Source organism: Trematomus bernacchii, unplaced genomic scaffold (assembly GCF_902827165.1).
Source record: "Trematomus bernacchii unplaced genomic scaffold, fTreBer1.1, whole genome shotgun sequence".
In the NCBI taxonomy this organism is placed as follows: domain Eukaryota; kingdom Metazoa; phylum Chordata; class Actinopteri; order Perciformes; family Nototheniidae; genus Trematomus; species Trematomus bernacchii.
In genome coordinates, this window is record NW_022987702.1 from 238796 (window position 1) to 262606 (window position 23811).

General features: G+C 46.6%; 1 protein-coding gene across 1 annotated transcript in view; it reads right to left on the minus strand.

Moving 5' to 3' along the window:
• LOC117490100 (titin-like) overlaps positions 1-23811 on the minus strand; it is a 241720-nt gene that overhangs the window by 82182 nt on the left and 135727 nt on the right. The window contains 38 exon segments of the mRNA XM_034139686.1: positions 859-1012; positions 2517-2681; positions 2684-2832; positions 2973-3019; positions 3021-3162; positions 3249-3354; positions 3445-3744; positions 4231-4465; positions 4467-4507; positions 4510-4536; positions 5076-5191; positions 5412-5598; positions 6149-6254; positions 6256-6297; positions 6299-6447; positions 6908-7100; positions 7103-7158; positions 7161-7196; positions 8375-8674; positions 9251-9398; positions 9664-9815; positions 10188-10475; positions 10570-10684; positions 11209-11396; positions 11742-12044; positions 12283-12481; positions 12483-12583; positions 12797-13066; positions 14123-14389; positions 14468-14592; positions 14910-15318; positions 15624-15902; positions 16503-16769; positions 17190-17459; positions 17742-17910; positions 18002-18099; positions 18674-18940; positions 19032-19155. Coding sequence (XP_033995577.1) covers positions 859-1012; positions 2517-2681; positions 2684-2832; positions 2973-3019; positions 3021-3162; positions 3249-3354; positions 3445-3744; positions 4231-4465; positions 4467-4507; positions 4510-4536; positions 5076-5191; positions 5412-5598; positions 6149-6254; positions 6256-6297; positions 6299-6447; positions 6908-7100; positions 7103-7158; positions 7161-7196; positions 8375-8674; positions 9251-9398; positions 9664-9815; positions 10188-10475; positions 10570-10684; positions 11209-11396; positions 11742-12044; positions 12283-12481; positions 12483-12583; positions 12797-13066; positions 14123-14389; positions 14468-14592; positions 14910-15318; positions 15624-15902; positions 16503-16769; positions 17190-17459; positions 17742-17910; positions 18002-18099; positions 18674-18940; positions 19032-19155 — 6590 coding nt within the window.

Below are 23811 nucleotides of genomic sequence, written 5' to 3' on the forward strand. Positions count from 1 at the left end.
TGTGAGGTGTGAGGGTGTGTGTCTGTGTGAGTGTGTGAGGGTGTGAGTGGTGTGAGGGTTGTGTCTGTGTTAGTGGGTGAGTGCGTGCATGGTGTGTCTTGGTGAGGTGTGAGGTGTGGTTATGAGGGTGTGTTGTTTGTCGGGTGTCCGTTCTTGGTTGTTGGTCGTCGCTTGGCTCCTTTTTATGTATGTCTGTGGTATGGTGGGTGTTTTTCTGTGTGTAGTGTGTGAGGGTGTGTTGTCTGGGTGAGGGTGTGAGTGTGTGTCTCTGTGTGAGTGTGTGTGTCTCTGTGTGAGTGTGTGTATGGTGTGTGTCCTGTGTTGAGGTGTGTTGTGTCTGTGTATTGGTGTGTCTGTGCTGAGTGTGTGAGGGTGTGTGTGAGTTGTGTGTGGCTGGTGAGTGTGTGAGGGTGGGTGTGTAGGGTGCGTTGTGCGTACCGATGACTTTGACGTTGATGGCGGCGCTGGCGGCTCCCATCTTGTTCTCCAGTGTCACTTTGTACTGTCCCTGCGTCAGAGTGCAGACTGCTGTCGACCCTCCAGGTGACAGGAGACATACTCCTTCCTGTTGAACACACACACACTCTCCCATCAGCCACTGATAACACCTCCACCTCAAACTGTTTACTACTTAACACATTTTATTCAAAGTATATATGTCAAATATTGGCCGAGTATTAAAGTGGTTTAACTGTTTTGTGTGTGAGCGTTAATTTTAGAAAGTGTATCAGAAAACTCAGATAATATACAGAAATGTATTTAAACATAGAGGAAACGTAAATACAAGCTTAGAAGAAACCCTCAGATGTTCTGCTATTTCAAAAGGAGGTCATGATGTGATGCCCAGTAGAAACAGACCTGAATCCCAGGCGCTCGTCGGCCTTCAGCTCCTTGCCGTCTTTGTGCCAGGTGATCCTGGGCGAGGGCACGGCTCTGAAGGGAATGGGGATGTGAAGCTTCTCCGTCTCCACGACAACCAGGTCCAGAGTCTGGAACTCCAGCTGGGGGTTACCTGCAAAAACATAACATCATATAACCAAGTGTTTAAATCAGACTTTAGTTCCACCTGGAGTAAATCCACAAGCTACCCTGCAGTATACAAAGTCATTCAAACTAGCTGCACCTTTACCAGCTTTGAGAACACTTTCATGATCAATCATTATAAAACATATCATAGATATTATTCTGAAATGGACCAATCTGCACAATGACTACTTTTACTGTCTCTACTTTAACTATATTTTGATGAGAATACTTTTCTACTTTTACTTGAGGAACATTTTGAATGCAGGACTTTTACTGTAACAGAGTATTCCTACACTCTGGTACTTCTACTTTTACTCAAGAACAAGATCTGAGTACTTCTACTTTTACTCAAGTACAAGATCTGAGTACTTCTACTTTTACTGAAGTACAAGATCTGAGTACTTCTACTTCTACTCAAGTACAAGATCTGAGTACTTCTACTTTTACTGAAGTACAAGATCTGAGTACTTCTACTTTTACTCAAGTACAAGATCTGAGTACTTCTACTTTTACTCAAGTACACGATCTGAGTACTTCTACTTTTACTCAAGTACAAGATCTGAGTACTTCTACTTTTACTCAAGTACAAGATCTGAGTACTTCTACTTTTACTCAAGTACAAGATCTGAGTACTTCTACTTTTACTCAAGTACAAGATCTGAGTACTTCTACTTTTACTGAAGTACAAGATCTGAGTACTTCTACTTTTACTACAAGACCTGAGTACTTCTACTTTTACTCAAGTACAAGATCTGAGTACTTCTACTTTTACTACAAGATCTGAGTACTTCTACTTTTACTCAAGTACAAGACCTGAGTACTTCTACTTTTACTCAAGTACAAGATCTGAGTACTTCTACTTTTACTACAAGATCTGAGTACGTCTACTTTTACTAAGTACAATATCTGAGTACTTCTACTTTTACTCAAGTCAAAGATCAGAGTACTCTTCTCCACTTGTACTCAAGTACAAAGGCTATCTGAGTACTTTCTACTTCTTACTCAGGGGTGGACACGATCTGAGTACCTTCTACTTTACTCCAAGTACAAGATCTAAGTACTTCTACTTCTACTCAAGTACAAGACCTGAGTACTTCTACTTTTACTCCAAGTACAATACCTGAGAGTCTTACTTCTACTTCTACTCAAGTAACAAGACCTGAGTACTTCTACTTTGACTCAAGTCAAGACCTGAGTACTTCTACTTCTACTCAAGTACAAGATCTGAGTACTTCTACTTTTACTCAAGAACAAGATCTGAGTACTTCTACTTTGACTTAAGACCTGTGTACTTGTACCCGCTCTGAGACGTCCCTGGTGTAGTCACTGATCTGTGTACTTGTACCCGCTCTGAGACGTCCCTGGTGTAGTCACTGATCAGAATCAGGTTTATCACCCGGTGGAACACGTAGGAGGAGTTTGACTTGATGTCATGGTGCATACATGCAAGTCAAACTAAAATGATAATCTGGAGCGTTGGCGCTGCTTACAGTCGGACTCTTTGGCGAACACGTCTCTGAGAGGTCGGAGGCTCGCTGACGCCCACAGAGTTGATGCTCGGACCCTCAGGATGTACTCCTTCTCGGGAACGACGCCCTCCTCCGCCGTCACGCAGAACTTCAGCTCCTTCACGGGGCGAGAGTTGACTCTCATCACTTCTCTGTGCCGGCAGCACAAATCTCCACGTGGTACCCTCTGATGGGGCAGCCGCCGTCCCTCTGGGGGGGCTTCCAGGCGATGGACAGGAAGTCACGGCTGGCTACGGTGACATGGAGCTCCACGGGGGGGGAGGGGATGCCTGGGGGGGGACAGGGGAATTTCATCAGAATTTGATTCATTATTATTATCGAGGAGTTAAATAAAGATGTCTGAGTTCTCTCTACACCCCGGCTCTTAATGTAAATAATAATATTCAGTCCTGAGAGGTGAAGCACTGGACCGGTGGGTCCTCGATGGTCAGGATCTCAGTGGGCTCGCTGGGTGGTCCGGTGCCCCGCCTCGTTCTCCGCGCTGACCTGGAACTGGACCTCAGTTCCCTCGATGACGTCCGTGACCCGGTACTTACAGTCCGGACCCGACGTCTTCCCGCACTTCCACCCAGCGAGTGCCAGCTTCTCCTTCTTCTCCAACGAGTATCTGCAGGAAGAGGACACAGTCATACTGCTGGATCGGCTTGTCAAGGTTTCAAATGTGGAAGTTCAAACATGTTAAAGGAATCGTACTTGAGGATGGGTCTTCCTCCGTCGTTCTTGGGCGCCTCCCACTGCAGGTCCACGTATCTCTTGGAGATGCCGAAGACGCTGAGAGCGTAGGGTGGGCCGGGAGCAGCTGCAGAAAAATGATCAAATAAAGATTATTATTATGATCTCCGTCCTGAACAAGATACCTCATCTGCTCCAAACTCTCTCTGGGACTCACAGAAGTTGTCCTTGGCCATGACGGAGTCTTTGAGCTCGCAGAACTCTCCGACTCCGACGCTGTTCTCTGCAGCGACGCGGAACACGTAGAGCGAGCCCTCGTTGAGCGGAGACACGGTGTACTTCAGCTCCTTCACCGTGGTGTCCACCGCCTGCCAGCCTTTACGCCTGGCGTCCCTCTTCTCCACCACGTAGTTAGTGATGGGGGCGCCGCCAGTCCTCTCCGGCAGAGACCACTTCAGATCAGCGCTGCTGCGGGTGACGCTCATCACATCCAGCCAGCGGGGTGCTGAGGGGGGGTCTGAGGAGGAGGGGGGGAGTTTAATGTGTGCATTTAATTTAAGGTACAACAACCTGAGTTAAGTTTAACTTAACCTGAGTTTAGATTCTTCTGAGTCCCTCCTTGCAGAGTTAAACCTGACTTGAGTTGAACTTAAACCCCTAGTTTAGTGTTTCTTACTAAATCTCTCCTTTCCGAGTTGAACCTGAATTTAAGTTAAACCCGAGTCTTTTACTGAGTCTCTCCTTGCAGAGTTAACCCCTAGTTTAGTGTGTCTTACTGAGAGTCCTCTCCTTGCAGAGTTAAACCCTAGTTTAGTGTCTCTTACTGAGTCTCTCCTTGCAGAGTTAACCTGACTTTAGTGTCTCTTACTGAGTCTCTCTCTTGCAGAGTTAAACCTGACTTTAGTGTCTCTTACTGAGTCTCTCCTTGCAGAGTTAAACCTGACTTAGTGTCTCTTACTGAGTCTCTCCTTGCAGAGTTAAACCTGACTTTAGTGTCTCTTACTGAGTCTCTCCTTGCAGAGCACGGGCTCGCTGGGCTCGCTGGGTTCACTCTCTCCGGCCACATTGACGGCTCGGACCCTGAAGGAGTACTCCTGCTTCTCCATCAGGCCCTTCAGGGAGTGCTCCAGCAGGTTGATGTTCCTCGGCCACCCTGATACCAGTCCGTCTGGTGCTAGCTCTTCAGCCACTCGATCACGTAGCCCCTCGATCTTCGCTCCGCCGTCGTGCTCCGGCTTCGCTCCACATGAGGAAGCAGGAAGTCTTCGCCACGTCCTTCCTGTGGGCTTACCTGGAGCCCAGGGGGAGTCTGGAGGACACAGAGAACAGTGTTTATTAAAAGGTGTGAGACAATCAGGAGTTTATTTCCAATAACTGTGTCTGAGTTGCAGGCTACAGATGGAGCATCTTATTTCAGACAGTTTGAAATAAGATTGCTCCATCTGTTACTAATAGTTATCATCGCAATAAACCGTATTAATTGCTGTCTTAATGTACATTATTTCATTTCATATTCTGTTCTTGAACATATCATACGCTGTTTACATGTATATAGACTTCTTGCACTATTTATTATTTGTATTTTTGTATTTCTATTATACATGTTGCATTGTGGGAGGAGCTCAGGTCAGAAGAATGTCATTGCCTTTCTACACTGTAGCTGCTGAGCATCTGATGATCAAACCTTTGAATTTGAATAGTGTTAGCATTAGCCTCATTAGCATATACAACAAATTCAGTAAACTTGTAATGTAAAAAATAATTGTGTTGACGTCAGAAATGAAGTGGGCGAGTTTCATGGTGATATCTGTTAGTGTCAGTTTGAACCCTATCCCCTGTGTTTCCTACCGATGGGGTCTTTGATCAGGATCTGGTCCGTCTCCGCGCTGGGTTTTCCGGTTCCTGAGAGATTTTCCGCCAGGACTCTGAACTTGTACTTCTTCCTGGTGGGAAGACCTTTGACTCTGCAGAGGGGGATAACAACAACAACGAGCATGTTATTAAAAGATTGGAAACCAACGGAGAAGAGAGAGTTCAGGGGTTTGAGGGCTCACGTTGAAATCTCTTCAGCTTGTGTTAACCACAGACTGTAATTCAGGATAACACCCAAAAACACACTCAGAGCACCATTGACCTCCAGACAGGAAGGTGTTTTGTCTCTCAGGGGGGGGGGGGGGGCCCCACCTGTAGTTGGTGTCCTTGATGGGCAGCTTGTTGCAGCGGATCCACTTGTCGAGGTCGGCCTCGTAGCGCTCCACCCAGTACCCGGTGATCGGGCTGCCTCCGTCCTCGTCCGGCTCGTACCAGGCCAGCGTCACCGAGTCCTTGGCGATGTCCGACGCCTCCAGCTTGTAGGGAGCGCCGGGGGTGTCTGAGGACGGGAGGGGGGGGGGTTAGACACAGTGGAGGTACTGGTACAGGATGTTATACCAAGAAAACACACATGGAATCACTGCACTGGAATCACTGCACTGGTTACCGGTTCCCTTCTGAATTGATTTTAAAGTGCTTTAATGATTTACAAGGCTTTACATAACCTTGCCCCAACATATGTAAGTGACTGTCTCTCATCTGATCAACCAGCAAGGACACTTAGATCCTCAGCTAAACACCTGAGGCTCTGTAAAGTGCCCGATAAACATTCATCTGTTTGTCATCTTGCAATATACTTATTTATATAAGTAGTTATCACCGCAATAAACCGTATTTCATTCTGTCTTAATGTACATTATTTAATTTCACATTCTGTTCTTGTACATATCATATTCTGTTTACATGGATATCGACTTCTAGCACTACTTATTATACATGTTGCATCGTTGGAGGAGCTCAGGTCAGATTGATGTCATCTCCATTTCTCCACTAGCTGCTGAGCATCTGATGAGAACACCTGTGCATTTGAATGTGTTGGTGTGTCGTACCGAAGGGGTATCTGGCGATGATGGGCAAGTGCTCCGCGGGGGGTCCCACTCCGAACTGGTTCTCGGCGAAGACCCTGAAGATGTACTCCTTGAACTTGGTGAGGGCCTACAGCCTTGTAGGTGGTCTGCTTGATGGTGGAGGACAGGCGGGTGCCAGATCTCGCTATCCACGTTTCTGCGCTCCACGATGTAGTTCGTGACCCTCGATCCTCCGTCGTCTCGGGGCGGGTTCCAGGCCAGGAAGCACGTCTCGTTGGTGATCTCTGAGATATCGAAGGCCGCGGGGGGGCCGGGCTTATCTGAGGGGGGGGGCAGGGTGATTATTATCCAGGACATAAGAGAGTAGGGATTATGGAAATGTTTAACCTTCAGACCATATTTGACATTCAGGTACAAATGTTTTTTAAATCAAACTCAAACTTACTGACGGACTGCTTCAAATGTTATCCAGGAAAGAAGAAACTAATACAATACATTTCCATAATTCTGTTTCTTTTACTAAATAAAATAAATTGATATTCGGTCACAGTTTAGCAGTATGTTGTAATACACACAATATTATTCTCTTTGGAAAGTTTAAACCTGTTAGATTAAATCATGCATAACTTTCTAACTTTCTAACTTTCTATTTAATGCACTTGGAGATTTTCAAAGTAAAAGCCTCTTAGTGAACAACCCCTCTCAGTGACACCTGGGTAATCAGGGACAGTGCTGAGGAACAGCCGTATTCAAAGAAAGGCTCCGGATGAAGTCTCTCACCCAGGATGTTGACGTCCACGGTGGCGGTGGCGCGCCCGCTGCTGTTGGTGGCCTCGATGATGTAGGTGGAGCTGTCGTCTCTCTGGGTCTTGGCGATGGTGACGGTGGAGTGTCCGGGGGTGGTGTCGATGGAGACCCGGTCCTCCGCCTTCAGAACCAGGTCTGCTTTGGTCCACTTCAACGCGGGGCTCTGGTTTCCCCCTTCACCTCGGCCGGCAGCTCGATCTTACTGCCCGCCTTGGCCGTGAGGCGGCCAGCAGCTTGGCGTCCAGCTGGATCTCTGGAGCCTCTGCAGGGGGAGAGGACTGTGGTGAGGAGCTGTGCTACTTCATCTCAACTACAACTATTATTTAGAAACCAAACCCTGAATGCTTCTGAGCTGTGAACTCATGCTCGCTATTTCTTTTCGGTGTAAAAGTTATTTGTTTTTGGTTGTTTTGCACAAAGAAATGATTTGTTACTTTTACTGTGAAGGAGCAGGGGGGCTTTTACTGTGAAGGAGCAGGGGGGCTTTTACTGTGAAGGAGCAGGGGGGCTTTTACTGTGAAGGAGCAGGGGGGCTTTTACTGTGAAGGAGCAGGGGGGCTTTTACTGTGAAGGAGCAGGGGGGCTTTTACTGTGAAGGAGCAGGGGGGCTTTTACTGTGAAGGAGCAGGGGGGCTTTTACTGTGAAGGAGCAGGGGGGCTTTTACTGTGAAGGAGCAGGGGGGCTTTTACTGTGAAGGAGCAGGGGGGCTTTTACTGTGAAGGAGCAGGGGGGCTTTTACTGTGAAGGAGCAGGGGGGCTTTTACTGTGAAGGAGCAGGGGGGGCTTTTACTGTGAAGGAGCAGGGGGGCTTTTACTGTGAAGGAGCAGGGGGGCTTTTACTGTGAAGGAGCAGGGGGGCTTTTACTGTGAAGGAGCAGGGGGGCTTTTACTGTGAAGGAGCAGGGGGGCTTTTACTGTGAAGGAGCAGGGGGGCTTTTACTGTGAAGGAGCAGGGGGGCTTTTACTGTGAAGGAGCAGGGGGGCTTTTACTGTGAAGGAGCAGGGGGCTTTTACTGTGAAGGAGCAGGGGGCTTTTACTGTGAAGGAGCAGGGGGGCTTTTACTGTGAAGGAGCAGGGGGGCTTTTACTGTGAAGGAGCAGGGGGCTTTTACTGTGAAGGAGCAGGGGGGCTTTTACTGTGAAGGAGCAGGGGGGCTTTTACTGTGAAGGAGCAGGGGGGCTTTTACTGTGAAGGAGCAGGGGGGCTTTTACTGTGAAGGAGCAGGGGGGCTTTTACTGTGTATTGGGATGAAGAAAGTACATCAGATCAGATCAGATCAGATCAGATCAGATCAGATCTGATCTGATCTGATCTGATCTGATCTGATCTGATCTGATCTGATCTGATCTGATCTGATCTGATCTGATCTGATCTGATCTGATCTGATAAAGAACTTGAGAGGTTTCCTGTCTATGTTCAAAAGAACCCCTGATGGTACCTTTGGGGTCCACGGCCTGGATCTCGTCGGTGGCCTTGCAGGGTCTGCTGGCCCCCAGCTTGTTGAGGGCCCGGACCCTGTAGGCGTACCACTGGCCCTCGGTGAGGCCGGTCACCTGCACCTTCAGCTCGGGGACCATGTCTCCGCAGGGCTCCCACTTGTCGGTGCCTCTCTGCAGGCGGTCCACGTTGTAGCCGCGGATCCCGGCGCCGCCGTCGTACTTCGGAGGCTCCCAGGTCAGGAAGATGCCGCTCGCCGACTTGTCTCTCCAGCGCAGGTTCTCGGGGGGGTCGGGGATCGCTGGGGGGGAGAGAGGGGGAGAGAGAGAGGGGGTTAGGAAGAAACTCTGGACTATAATAATATATAATAACGTTTTATCTTTAATATAGACGACGGAGGAAGACCCATCCTCAAGTACGTGCCCTTTACCATGTTTGGACTTCCACATTTTAACCCTTAAAAAGCCGATACCAACTATGTGCAATATATATATATATATGCCCTAATACCTGTGCAATATATACCTCCATATTCTGACTGAAACTAACAGGATGATCGGGTGGATTGATATAATAACTGAGACCTTTTACCTAACAGAGCCAACATGTGAAATGTGAAGGCTGCGTGTCAAAAGTGTGAGAAAAAATTATTTATCTATTTTGTGATAAAATGACAAACATTTTAACTTTTCTTGGAAAAAATTTGGAAAAATGTACAAATAATAATTTTACGAAAAAGTGGCTTCAAAATGTGTGTTAAAAAAAGTGTAAAATGTTTAACAAGTTGAAGATGAATCCAAACATTTATCCCAGGTCCTAACAGCTGACCCAATCTCCACGTTGGTGAACACATGTTTCTAACGCCTCAGCGACTCACTGGCGGGCGAGGACACGTTGACGGGCTCGTCGATGTACGCCGGCTCTCCTGGTCCACACTTGTTGCAGGCGGTGACTCTGAACAGGTACTCCTTCCCCTCCATCACGTCGGTCACCGTCAGCTCCTGGTCCTGGATCCCAGCGGTCACCTGAGAGGGGGGGGGGGGATTAGTTTAATGAATATCAGACACATGATGAGTCTGAGATACTGGAGGATCTACACATCTATTTACATGGATATAGACTTCTGGCACTATTCTTTATTTGTATTTTGGTATTTTATGATATATGTTGCATCGTTGGAGGAGCTCAGGTCAGAAGAGTTTCTACTCTGAAGCTGCTGAGCCTCTGATGAGAACACCTTTGGATCTTTGGATCTTGAATTGAATAATCATTTAGGATAAACAGTGTTACCTTGACCCAGGTCTTGCGGGACAGGTCTCTCTTCTCCACCTGGTACCCAATCAGAGGGCTTCCTCCGTCGTGCTCCGGCGCCTCCCAGCTCAGCTGCACGTGCTGCCGGGTCACCTCCAGAACCTTGAAGTCCTTCGGGGCGCTGGGCGCCGCTGCAGAGAGCACAGATATATTAATATACACACATTCAAAAGGAAAGGTTTTTAACTGGAACAACCGGACTACTCGGAAACTACTGAGGCTGATCTCAGAACAGTCCAATGTGGCAGAAATATGTTAATAAATTATTTTTGGAAGTGTGAATTTAATAAGAAAATGTGGTAGAATTCTCTGTGACAAATGAAAGGATTATATTAAGAAAACATGTGTCCAAAAAATAAATTAAAATCAGAGCTACGTCAAAGTTAACATGGCTAAATAAATGAACGCCAAGCTGTGAATGCACACTACAAAAAATGTAAATGTTAAAAAATGTGTGATCAAAGTTTCTATTAAAAAACGTGTAAATCTTTGTGAAATCGTACCGATGACGTTGACCTCGATGTCTCCGCTGACGGAGGTCACGTCGTTCTCCAGCGTCAGGGTGTAGGTTCCCTTATCGGGGCGGACGCTCGGCATCACGATGAGCTCCGTGAACGAGGACTTGGTCGTCATGGAGACGCGCTCCTCGTCGGTGCTCAGCTTTTTCTCTCTGAACGTCCACTTGGCGACGGGCGTGGGGTACCCGGTGATCGGGACCCTGATGGTGAGGGGCTGCGGCACGATCACCTCCAGACCGTCTTTGAACGCACTCAGGTCGAAGGAAGGAGCGACTGCAGGGGGGAGAGAGGTGCATGATGGGTACTGGACCTTTTACTGTATTTATATTTGATCATTTTTAGAGTCAGTGATAATTACAACACTCACAGTGTGTGTCGTCGGCCAGCAGGGGGCCGATGGTGTTGGACGGGTCGGACAGTCCGGCAGCGTTCTCAGCGAACACTTTGTAGTTGTACTTCTTCCCGTATTTCAGACCAGACACCTGAAGGTAACACGTACAGGAACAGGTACAGTGTCAAAATCAAATAAAATAAAAGTTGAACGAAGATACTGGAGGGCTTTTACTTTGAAGGAGCAGGAGGGCTTTTACTTTGAAGGAGCAGGAGGGCTTTTACTTTGAAGGAGCTGGAGGGCTTTTACTTTGAAGGAGCAGGAGGGCTTTTACTTTGAAGGAGCTGGAGGGCTTTTACTTTGAAACCACTGCTGGAGGACTTTTAATGGGGAGAAGCTGCAAAAGACTTTTGTAAAGGGCTTAAAGACTTCACCGTGAAGACCACATGCTTTTAGAAGACTTTTACTTTGAAGGATCCACTGGAGGGCTTTTATTTTGAAGCAGCCAATAGAAGCAAATAACTGTGAAATGATTTTGCAGCTGCACAAATAAGTGTTTAAATAGCCTGACATTTTGGCACTTTTTACTGAAATGATCAGCTTCAAACTTCACAGTAACTTAAGTCCCGTATCAGAAATCATTCAAGATGTATCCGAGGTGTTTTTTTTCCGTACGTTGTAGCAGAGGTCTGGGCAGAGGCGGGTGTTGCACCGCATCCACTTGTCGGTTCCCTCCTCGCAGCGCTGGATGATGTATCCGGTGATCGTACTGCCTCCGTTCCTCAGCGGCGTCTCCCAGCTCAGCTGCACAGAGTTCTTGTTCTGGTCCTGCGAGACCAGGTTCAGGGGCACACTGGGCCTCTCTGCAGGGGGGAATCAGAACATACATATCACTACATGCACTTCAGGGGTTATACCTTTTAGGCCTTGTTTTAACATGCTGCTGTGATGGAGAAATACCCAGGTTGGGATCGATTAAGTAGATCTGATCCCATACTGTCGCAGTGTTTCAGGCCGGGGCAAAGTGGATTTCATAACAGCAGCAAAGAACTTAAATAAACAGTGGTGTAAGTATTGCAGAGATTTATACATTTAATGTGTTGCTTTATGCAAAGTTGTGTTAAAGTCTGTGTGAGTTTGAGAGACTGTGAGGCTTTAAATGTCCACTAGGGGTCCATAAAGTGAATTTGAAGCTAATGCTAGCTTACCGATGGGGTCCATGATCTTAACGGGGCGCGAGGCGGCGCTGGGCTTCCCCTCGCCGGCCTTGTTCTGCGCCTTCACTCTGAAGATGTACTCCTTGTTCTCGATGACGTCGTTGACGATGGCGCTCAGCTCGTCGGCCTTCGTGATCTGCACGGGCGTCCACTTCACGGACGTGCGGTCGCGCAGCTCGATGACGAAGGAGGTGATGGGCGAGCCGCCGTCAGACTCCGGAGGATCCCAGGAGACGGTGCAGCCGAACTTCGTCACGTTTCCAACGATGACGTTCAGAGGAGCCTCGGGAACGTCTGGAAGTCATCGGAGACAGAAAACTAGTCAGGAACCTGAGCACTCATTTTATATAGAACCTCATTTATGAGATGGGTTGCCCTTTCTAAGGCAATATGGATCATTTTTAGGCCATTCCCGTTTCCTCACTGTTGTTTCTTGCTCATTTCTTTTCTTCAACACATATCAACACTTGGAAAACATGTGATCACTTTAGGCCCATTTGAAATGCATAATGCAATTGAAATCCAGTCTTACCAAACTTGTTCTTGGCCTGTACGGGTTTGTCGGTGTCCACGTTGGGTCCGCTGCCGACCCGGTTTCTGGCGCAGACTCTGAACAGATACATGGAGTCCTTCTGGAGTCCGGTCACTGTGTACTCCGGACTCTCGGAGTGATCCGTGGCCAGAGTCCACGTCTTACGCTTCACGTCGCGTCTCTCAACAACGTAGGCAATGAACCTTAGCGCCGCCATCGCTCTCAGGCTCATCCCACGCCAGACTCACCTCGCCGTCGGCGGTGTCGACAACCTGGAAGTTCTTCACGGGTCCAGGGACGTCTGGAGAAACAAGAGGAGGGTCAAGTTAAACAGTGGTGCAGGGAGGTGGTACTTCTCCATGTGATTTTGGATTAAAAAACAAATCTAAATAAAAGGCAGCTAATGTTGGGCTATAAAGGAACTATAGCACGGTCACACGACTCTTCCTAATGTAAGATCAAGTAATGAAGTGTGTTTTTGTTTTTCTGTATGACACCCTGTGTTCAGACTCACCGATGACCTCCAGGTTGATGAAGGCCTCCCCCTGCCCGTGCTTGTTCTTGATGGTGATCTTGTAGCGGCCCTCGTCGGACTTCAGCGGGTCCTTCAGCCTGAGCTCTGTGCGGTCGGCTGAGGTGTGGATGTTGTCCTTGGGCAGACTCAGGTTGTTGTACATCCAGTTGGCCTCGGCCTGAGGGTAGGCGCTGTACGGGACGGCCATGACGATGGGCTTCCTGGCGTCAGTGACGTAGCTCTGGTCTGTTGTCTTGATCTGAGGCACCGCTGCAGGAGGAGGAGGAAACAGGGTCAGAGAGACAACAACACCGGACACACTGTGTTCATGGTAATCAGGTTCCCTCTTTTCATCATTAACATCTTCCGATCCTGGAATATCAATGTATTATCCTTTAATGACTGAGTTTCTGGTGTTCGCTGCACCTCAGTGACAGTGTTTGGTGTTTGCTGCACCTCAGTGATAGTGTTAGGTGTTTGCTGCACCTCAGTGACAGTGTTTGGTGTTTGCTGCACCTCAGTGATAGTGTTAGGTGTTTGCTGCACCTCAGTGATAGTGTTTGGTGTTTGCTGCACCTCAGTGATAGTGTTTGGTGTTTGCTGCACCTCAGGGACAGTGTTTGGGGTTTGCTGCACCTCAGTGATAGTGTTTGGTGTTTGCTGCACCTCAGTGATAGTGTTTGGTGTTTGCTGCACCTCAGTGATAGTGTTAGGTGTTTGCTGCACCTCAGTGACAGTGTTTGGGGTTTGCTGCACCTCAGTGACAGTGTTTGGTGTTTGCTGCACCTCAGTGATAGTGTTTGGTGTTTGCTGCACCTCAGTGATAGTGTTTGGTGTTTGCTGCACCTCAGGGATAGTGTTTGGTGTTTGCTGCACCTCAGGGACAGTGTTTGGTGTTTGCTGCACCTCAGGGACAGTGTTTGGGGTTTGCTGCACCTCAGGGACAGTGTTAGGTGTTTGCTGCACCTCAGTGATAGTGTTTGGTGTTTGCTGCACCTCAGTGATAGTGTTAGGTGTTTGCTGCACCTCAGTGACAGTGTTTGGGGTTTGCTGCACCTCAGTGACAGTGTTTGGTGTTTGCTGCACCTCAGTGATAGTGTTTGGTGTTTGCTGCACCTCAGTGATAGTGTTTGGTGTTTGCTGCACCTCAGTGATAGTGTTTGGTGTTTGCTGCACCTCAGGGACAGTGTTTGGGGTTTGCTGCACCTCAGGGACAGTGTTAGGTGTTTGCTGCACCTCAGTGATAGTGTTTGGTGTTTGCTGCACCTCAGTGATAGTGTTAGGTGTTTGCTGCACCTCAGTGATAGTGTTAGGTGCGTCTCTTACCTGCGAGTTCCAGCTTGGCCTTGGCGTCTTTGTCCTTGACGACGAGTCTGTACTCGCCCTGGTCTCTGGGCCGGATCTCGCAGACCTGCAGCCGGTGGATCTTGCCCTCGCTCATCATCTGGTACTTGTCTCCCTGCACGACTGTCATGTTGTTCCTCAGCCACTTCACCTCCACGCGGTCCTTGTTCAGCTCCACCTCGAACACTACGTCCGAGCCGGGGGCCTGGAACGCGTCCTGGGGGGGTCTGATGATCTCCACTGGGGTCTCTGCAGAACAGGAAGGGATCATGAGCAGGGACTACTTTATCACAAAAACATCCTTTATATTAAAGAGTGAATCCTCACCGTCGATGAAGAGCCGGGCTCTGGATCTCTTGTCGTCGACTCCGCAGGCGTACTCACACTCATCCTCGGGTCTGCACTCCTTAATGCGCAGCGTGCACATCTTCCCTTCTCTCACAAATGTATATCTGGGGAAACAAAAAAAGCACGTTATGAGTCAGTCAGTTGAATTTCTGTTTAACAGAAGAAACAAAAAAACCTTATTTCTAAAATCTAAGTCAATATTTTAAAAAAAAACAAAGGGGCCCAAGTTTGAACCTTGTGGTACCCCTTAAGGACTTGATGAATGCCGTACCTGTGTCCTTCTCTGATCTCCTGTCCAGTTTCTGAACTATTTATGTATATAGCAAACAAAAGAGGGCCCAGGATGGAACCCTGTGGTACCCCCTCAAAAACCTTGGTAATGTTGATTTTTGCTCTATAGATATATTGATAGGAGCCGTACCTGGGTCCTTCTCTGATCTCGCGTCCGTTCCTGTACCACTTGGGGTCTGCCTTGTCTTTGGTGAGTTTGCAGGTGAACTCTGCGTCCTCGAACTCTGTGATGGTCTGGTCCTTCAGCTGTATGCTGAAGTCGGTGGGCGCCTCGCTGATGATCAGCTCCGCCGTGCACTTGCTGTCTCCGGCCATGGCGGTGTACTCGCCCTCGTCGGCAAGCGTACAGTCCTTGATGGTGAGCGTGTGCTTCTCTTTGTCCGCCCGGTATACGATGCGTTTACTGAAGGTGATCTCCTGGCCCGCCTTCATCCACTTCAGCGTGGCGTTGGGCCGGTTCACCTTGCAGGAGAAGACGATTGTGTTCTTCTCCTGGGTGTCGATGTCCTCCAGAGGAACCACGAACCTCATGCTCTCCTCTGAAACACACAAAGGACGCCGTCAGGTCATGTGATCAACCAATTAAAGAGTGATATACATCTTGATTCTACTTCACCACTCTCACCGTGTCACCAGACAACACCTAAACACACATTTGTAGATTTACACAGTTTTTTGTGTATTTTCTACATTATATTATTTATCAACATCTAAAATGAGTCCTCTCTAATTGGCCGGGTTGATGTTTAAGTATACATTTTATATTCTTATCATATATTATTCCCTTATGAAATATCATTACCTTTGACCAAAGATTAATTCATGTTGTATTCTATGTCATTACCTTTGACGGAGAGGTTGCAGGCGCTCTTGGCCTGCTCTCCTCTCTGATTGGTCAGGTTGATGCTGTACTCAGACTCGTCTCCCTTCTGGGCGTCTTTGATCCTCAGCGAGAACACGTTGTCTCTCTGCACCATCACGTACTTGCTGCTCTCGAACACCGTCTCCTCCTTCTTCAGCCACTTGGCCTTCGCGCCCTCTGTGTTCACCTCGCAGTTCAGAACCACTTCCTGTCCCTCCTTGGCCTCCGTGTCCTTCAGCGCCGTGATGATCCTCAGCTTCTCTGCAGGGCCAAACGGATCCATGTTAGTGTTACAAACTCAACGTAAGCTGGAGTATGACATTTAAGAAATAAACAATTCAAAAAGTAAACATCTCAAATAGAAATAAAATAGCATTAAACAAATGCTAACAAAATATAATATATGTGTTTGATTTTTATATTTGCTGTTGTAATTTATTGTCTTCTGTTTGCTATCGCATGTGTTTTTATTGCATGTACAGCACTTTGGCTCGACCAAAGATCGCTTTTGAAATGTGCTTTATAAATAAAATTTGATAAAACTTGATTTGATTTGATTTGATTTGATAAAGCAGGATATTATAAAAACACAAGTGTGTGAAGAATGGAATATTACATCTGAAACAGTGTGAATGCTATACGTCCAGTTGTCTAAGAGACGCTATGGAGCAGAGAGTTCTCTTCCAGCCGGAGGAGATTTGTTATAAAGACTTATTTCAGGAATGGAACTAAATCACTTGAGAAAAATGAGCACTTGGATTCGGACTTCTCTTTGTGCTGTTTCTGATTTTGTGTAAAGCGTCTTTGAGCACTGGGAAAAGCGCTATATATATGACGCTGACCTCAGTGGGCGGGGCTTACCGAGCACGGTGAGGTCTGCGCTGGCGCGCGTCGCTCCGATCATCACCACGTAGGCGCCCTCGTCCTTGGGCTCGCTGTCCTTGATGACCAGCGAGCGTCTCTTCCCGTCGCTCAGCATGCTGAACTTGTCTCCGGCCTGCAGCTCCGAGCCGTCCTTCAGCCACTTCACCTCGAACGTGTCTTTGGAGACGGAGCAGCTGAACTCCGCCTTCTCGCCCTCCACCACCTCCACGCTCTGCGGCCGCGAGATGAACTCTGCAGCCAGCTCTGAGAGGAGGAAGCAGCAGGGGTCAGAGGTCGCATCAAGGTGAACACAGGTTACTTCCCTTTTCGTTTTTATTCTTTCTCCTTCTTATGACGTCATACAAGGACCATTGTAGGAGTAAATCTAAATATGTCTCCTTCTGATCAAAAATATATTTTAAATCATACAAATACAGAAAAAGTTGAGTTCCTAGTAAAAAGCTCCCAATTTCACTGCAGAAAGAACCCTTAAGAAAGTCATGAATAACCTTTTTCTAATAACCTACAATGAGCCTGATATGCTGGCTTTTTCTTGCCTGGTTGCAACATCATTTTTGTAACTTGAGCAGTCCTAAAAAGATAAAGTTATTATAAACAAACATCTTATAGTCTTAATACTAATCTCTAAAGTTATCATGAGAATATTCCTCCTCCCCTCCGTACCGTTGATCTTGAGGGTCCCGGAGGTCTTGATGCTGGCGCTCAGCCTGCAGGTGTACTCCGCGGCGTCGGCCATCTTCAGGTCCTGGATCAGCAGGATCCTCCTCTTCCCGTCCACGATGTGCTCGTAGCGGCCGCCCTCCGGCAGCTCCTCGTCTCCTCTGAACCAGCGCACCTCGGCCGAGGGTTTGGACACCTCGCAGATCAGCTTCACGCTGTCCGTCTCCGTGCCCTCCACGCTGGACAGGTTCTTACTGAAGCGCGTCTCCTCCTCTGTGGACACAACACCCCGTCAGAATCAAGCTCTCAGACACACACTTTATGTAATGGGTTAATAGGAAATAACAAACAATAGAGAAAGTCTTTTTAAGTAGAATCCAACTTATTAAACAATAACATTAAAACAGATAAATAAACTACAAATATGGCCGAAAATATGGAAGTTATTTATGAATTAGCTGAAGGTTAGTATCTTAGTTGATCAGCTGAACCCAAGTTGTTCCCGTAAACATTGTTCTGGATCTGTGATATTTATATATATTAAATATTCCTTACCGACGACAGTGAGCATGCCGGAGGACTTGAGGGTTTTGGCGTCGCACTCGTACTCCGCCTCGTCGTCGAACACAGACTTGTGGACGATGAGGACGTGCTGCCGGCCCTGAGACACCATCTCGTACTTCTTCCCTTTCCTAATTTCACTTCCGTCTTTGAACCAGCGGACCTGAGAGAAGAGGAGGAGGAGGAGGAGCGTGAGACACGTGGTCTTTAAATCAAACCTTTATTGATCTGTTTATCCGTGGACGGACACTCACCTTGACGTCCTGTCTGGACACTTCACACTCAAACCTGGCAGATTCCTTCTCTTTCACTTCCACGTCGTGCAGCGGCTTCGAAAACTCGATGTGTGGAGCTGAGGACGCAAACATATAATTAAACACTTTAAATGATTCCTCATCAGGGTCTATGAGGGTCCCCAAGTCTAATGGGACACTTGATAGGAACTTCTAAAAGTCTTTAAGTGTCTTTTCAAGGGTTTTCATGGGTCATTAACCTCTTACAAGAGATTTCATAACTTTTATAAGGGTTTCTTTATACTTTTGATTAGATATTTAAGTAATATAAAGGGTTGTTTAAAGATTTAAGAGTGTTTCATTGACTCCTAGAGGGGGGGGGTCTAGCATCTTGCTTTCATCATGGTCCTTTAACTCTTTACAAAGGGTTTCCCTGCTGAACAGAAGAGATTCAGATTCGTCCTTAACTCTCATTTCAATTTCATTTTTCAGGAGGGAAAACTTATTGTGAGGGATCTTAAAACCTCCTGAAGACGGTTCCTTAACTAGAACTCTAAGGTAGTTTCTTTATTAGTCTTAAAAAAGGGTCTCTAAAGTTCCCTAGAAGCCCCTTAAGCTTTTTCCAGAGAGGTCTGTTTACTGTAAGACGCCTCTCTTGATATCTAGAGAGTAACCGTTCCCGGCTGGACTCACGCTCCACGTTGAGGAAGCAGGAGGTCTTGAACTGCTTGGCGTCGCAGGCGTACGTCCTGGAGTCGTCCAGCGTGCAGTCGTGGATGATCAGCGCCCTCTTGTGGCCGTCCACGATCATCTCATACTTCTTTGTCTTCCTGATCTCGGTGCCGTCCTTGAACCATCTCACCTCGGCCTTCTCCCGGGACACTTCACACTCCAGTGTGGCGGTGGCCTCTTCCTCCACCGTCTGGTCCTGAAGAGGCTTCGAGAACTCCACCGCCGGCTCTGAACCCCCAACAGAAACACAAGTTATTGAGCTTTACCTATGGACACCTCCATTGGGGAATCAGCAGTTTCTCAGAGTGCCTCAGCAGACCTTTGACGATGAGGTTGGCCTCCGTCTGGAAGTCCTTGGCGGTGAGTTTGATCTGTCCGGCTTCATTGAGCTTGACGTCCCTCAGAGTCAGGCTGTGGACTTTAGCTTCCGACTTCAACACCACCTGTTCAACACACGCAGGTATTAGGAGGGTTTGCACTGCCCTGAGCATCGACTGCCAGGCTCTGCAGAGTCATGCAGCCTTCAGACCGGACGCAGGGTGTTTAACATCAAACGTGCTAATCAAGAGCGCTAGCTAGCCAAAGATGGTCATTGATGCATCACCTATGTATATCAGACTACCCTGCACTCCACCCTTCCTTGCGCTGCTGCTCAGATGCTAACCACATCTTGTTGTCGATGTGCAATGACAATAAAGATCTGATTGAATCCATTCTGATCATGCATTGTTAAAACCCAGCTGCGATTTCAACTTGGTTGGAAACCGGTTTTTTCATCATGTGATTAAACTTGGTGTCATGTATTTGGCGTGGCTATGGCTTAGTGCGCTTATCTGTATATGGGGGGTTACTGGTTCAATCCCCCCACCTGCAGTCAGCACGTCGAAGTTTCCTCGAGTAAGACACTGAACGCCGTATTGCTCCCGTTGGCGTGTCAAAGTATTGAAGTGTCTAAATACCATGTCATGTAATGTATATATACTTTAGGTATTTCTAAATCTATTTTCCATTTACGACTTCTGTAACTGCCTCGTTCCTATTGGCTGCTTTGGACACTCGTCACAGTGTTAAAAAGTGAACCCGTGTTCAACTCTGGCTTTCTGAAGGAAACCATTGCCTGGTTAAGACTTTATATTGAGATTCATAAAACTTTATTCATAATGTGTTGGAACGCTAGCCAATAGGAGCGCTAGCCAATAGGAGCGCTAGCCAATAGGAGCGCTAGCCAATAGGAACGCTAGCCAATAGGAGCGCTAGCCAATAGGAACGCTAGCCAATAGGAACGCTAGCCAATAGGAGCGCTAGCCAATAGGAGCGCTAGCCAATAGGAACGCTAGCCAATAGGAGCGCTAGCCAATAGGAGCGCTAGCCAATAGGAACGCTAGCCAATAGGAGCGCTAGCCAATAGGAGCGCTAGCCAATAGGAGCACTATTAGCCATTGTTCTGTTCTCTAACATAATAACAAAAATGTCTATTATTTAATAGCATTGCATTTCATATTGAGGTAATCCAAAAGAAAGTAATCTGGATACTTTAAAAGTTTGATAACCAGATGTATTTTTACAGGTAACTAGTTTTTGTAACAGATTATATTTTTAAACTGCGACTCCCTGCATACCATATACATGTATGTATATGTGTGTGTGTGTGTGTGTGTGTGTGTGTGTGTGTGTGTGTGTGTGTGTGTGCGTGTGTGTGTGTGTGTGTGTGTGTGTGTGTGTGTGTGTGTGTGTGTGTGTGTGCAGGGTCAGCCTTTAGCCTGACAGCTAAATGAATGCAGGCAGCTGCTCCTCCCCCGATTTAAACTGCGAGGCCCCCTGACACCTGACCCCTGACACCTGACGGCTGACACCTGGCGGCTGCCCCCCCCCCTCAGACTGGATTTCACTTACCTAACACATGCATCACATCATCTCTTATTCTCAATATTTGTTGCATAATACATATTTCTGCTACATATAGTTTCCCTATTTCTCTCACAGGGAGAAATCCTTTCAAAATGAAACTCTTCCCTAAATTCAAATATCTTCACTTTTCGCTTGTTTTAACAATAACAAATATGAATGATAATAAAAGAGTATCTATGTTTCTTTGACATGAGGACATATATGTTATTTGTATAGTTCCCTTGTGTGTTGATATTCATCTCACAGGGTGTGAAACTCTTCAATCAGGACACATCGTAGGAAGACATGTGTTGAAGTCTCTGTTCCATAAATCACAAAGCAGCTCTGGGAAAGGCTCTGGGGTCTAACTCCACAGAATCACCTTTATTATATTCAAGGTGGTTACTAAGGGTCAAATGTTTCTTGTCAGTTTCTATCAAGAGTGTAAAAAGCAAACTGTGATCCAAACGTTATAATGACTTCAAATGCACTTTTATTTTTGGTACTTTTAACAATTACTTTGTGTTTTGTATTTGTATGTATGGTGTGTGTTGGGGGGGGGGGGGGTTTATTGATTTATTGCTCTGCTGGAGGTGTGTGTGCTGCTTAGTGTCGTAAGGACACATCTTAATGTCGTAAGGAAACATCTTAATGACGTAAGGACACATCTTAATGTCGTAAGGACACATCTTAATGTCGTAAGGACACATCTTAATGTCGTAAGGACACATCTTAATGTCGTAAGGAAACATCTTAATGACGTAAGGACACATCTTAATGTCGTAAGGACACATCTTAATGTCGTAAGGACACATCTTAATGACGTAAGGACACATCTTAATGTCGTAAGGACACATCTTAATGTCGTAAGGACACATCTTAATGACGTAAGGACACATCTTAATGTCGTAAGGACACATCTTAATGTCGTAAGGAAACATCTTAATGTCGTAAGGAAACATCTTAACGTCTTAAGGAAACATCGTAACGTCGTTAGGAAACATCTTAACGTCGTTAGGAAACATCTTAACGTCGTAAGGAAACATCTTAACGTCGTTAGGAAACATCTTAACGTCGTTAGGAAACATCTTAACGTCGTTAGGAAACATCTTAACGTCGTTAGGAAACATCTTAACGTCGTAAGGAAACATCTTAATGTCGTAAGGAAACATCTTAACGTCGTAAGGAAACATTGTAACGTCGTTAGGAAACATCGTAACGTCGTAAGGGAACATCGTAACGTCGTAAGGACACATAGTAACGTCGTAAGGAAACATCGTAACGTCGTAAGGGAACATCGTAACGTCGTAAGGAAACATCGTAACGTCGTAAGGGAACATCGTAACGTCGTAAGGGAACATCGTAACGTCGTAAGGGAACATCGTAATGTCGTAAGGGAACATCGTAACGTCGTAAGGGAACATCGTAACGTCGTAAGGACACATAGTAACGTCGTAAGGACACATCGTAACGTCGTAAGGAAACATCGTAACGTCGTTAGGAAACATCTTAACGTCGTAAGGAAACATCTTAATGTCGTAAGGACACATCTTAATGTCGTAAGGAAACATCTTAATGTCGTAAGGAAACATCTTAACGTCGCAAGGAAACATCGTAACGTCGTAAGGAAACATCTTAACGTCGTTAGGAAACATCTTAATGTCGTAAGGAAACATCTTAATGTCGTAAGGACACATCTTAATGTCGTAAGGAAACATCTTAATGTCGTAAGGGAACATCGTAACGTCGTAAGGGAACATCGTAACGTCGTAAGGACACATAGTAACGTCGTAAGGAAACATCGTAACGTCGTAAGGACACATCGTAACGTCGTAAGGAAACATCGTAACGTCGTTAGGAAACATCTTAATGTTGTAAGGAAACATCTTAATGTCGTAAGGACACATCTTAACGTCGTAAGGAAACATCTTAATGTCGTAAGGAAACATCTTAACGTCGCAAGGAAACATCGTAACGTCGTAAGGAAACATCTTAACGTCGCAAGGAAACATCGTAACGTCGTAAGGAAACATCTTAATGACGTAAGGAAACATCTTAACGTCGTAAGGAAACATCGTAACGTTGTTAGGAAACATCGTGTGTGAAAGTGAATCTGAGGCTCAGCGATCAGCTGGTGATTTCAGTAATGTGTGAACACATGAATGTCCTGTAACTCATGGAGAGCTTCAGATCACCATGACGTGTGAACACATGAATGTCCTGTAACTCATGGAGACCTTCAGATCACCATGACGTGTGAACACATGAATGTCCTGTAACTCATGGAGAGCTTCAGATCACCATAACGTGTGAACACATGAATGTCCTGTAACTCATGGAGAGCTTCAGATCACCATGATGTGTGAACACATGAATGTCCTGTAACTCATGGAGAGCTTCAGATCACCATGACGTGTGAACACATGAATGTCCTGTAACTCATGGAGAGCTTCAGATCACCATAACGTGTGAACACATGAATGTCCTGTAACTCATGGAGAGCTTCAGATCACCATGACGTGTGAACACATGAATGTCCTGTAACTCATGGAGAGCTTCAGATCACCATGACGTGTGAACATGTGAATGTCCTGTAACTCATGGAGAGCTTCAGATCACCATGACGTGTGAACACATGAATGTCCTGTAACTCATGGAGAGCTTCAGATCACCATGACGTGTGAACACATGAATGTGTAACTCATGGAGAGCTTCAGATCACCATGACGTGTGAACACATGAATGTCCTGTAACTCATGGAGAGCTTCAGATCACCATGACGTGTGAACACATGAATGTCCTGTAACTCATGGAGAGCTTCAGATCACCATGATGTGTGAACACATGAATGTCCTGTAACTCATGGAGAGCTTCAGATCACCATGACGTGTGAACACATGAATGTCCTGTAACTCATGGAGACCTTCAGATCACCATGACGTGTGAACACATGAATGTCCTGTAACTCATGGAGAGCTTCAGATCACCATGACGTGTGAACACATGAATGTCCTGTAACTCATGGAGAGCTTCAGATCACCATGACGTGTGAACACATGAATGTCCTGTAACTCATGGAGAGCTTCAGATCACCATGACGTGTGAACATGTGAATGTTCTGTAACTCATGGAGAGCTTCAGATCACCATGACGTGTGAACACGTGAATGTCCTGTAACTCATGGAGAGCTTCAGATCACCATGACGTGTGAA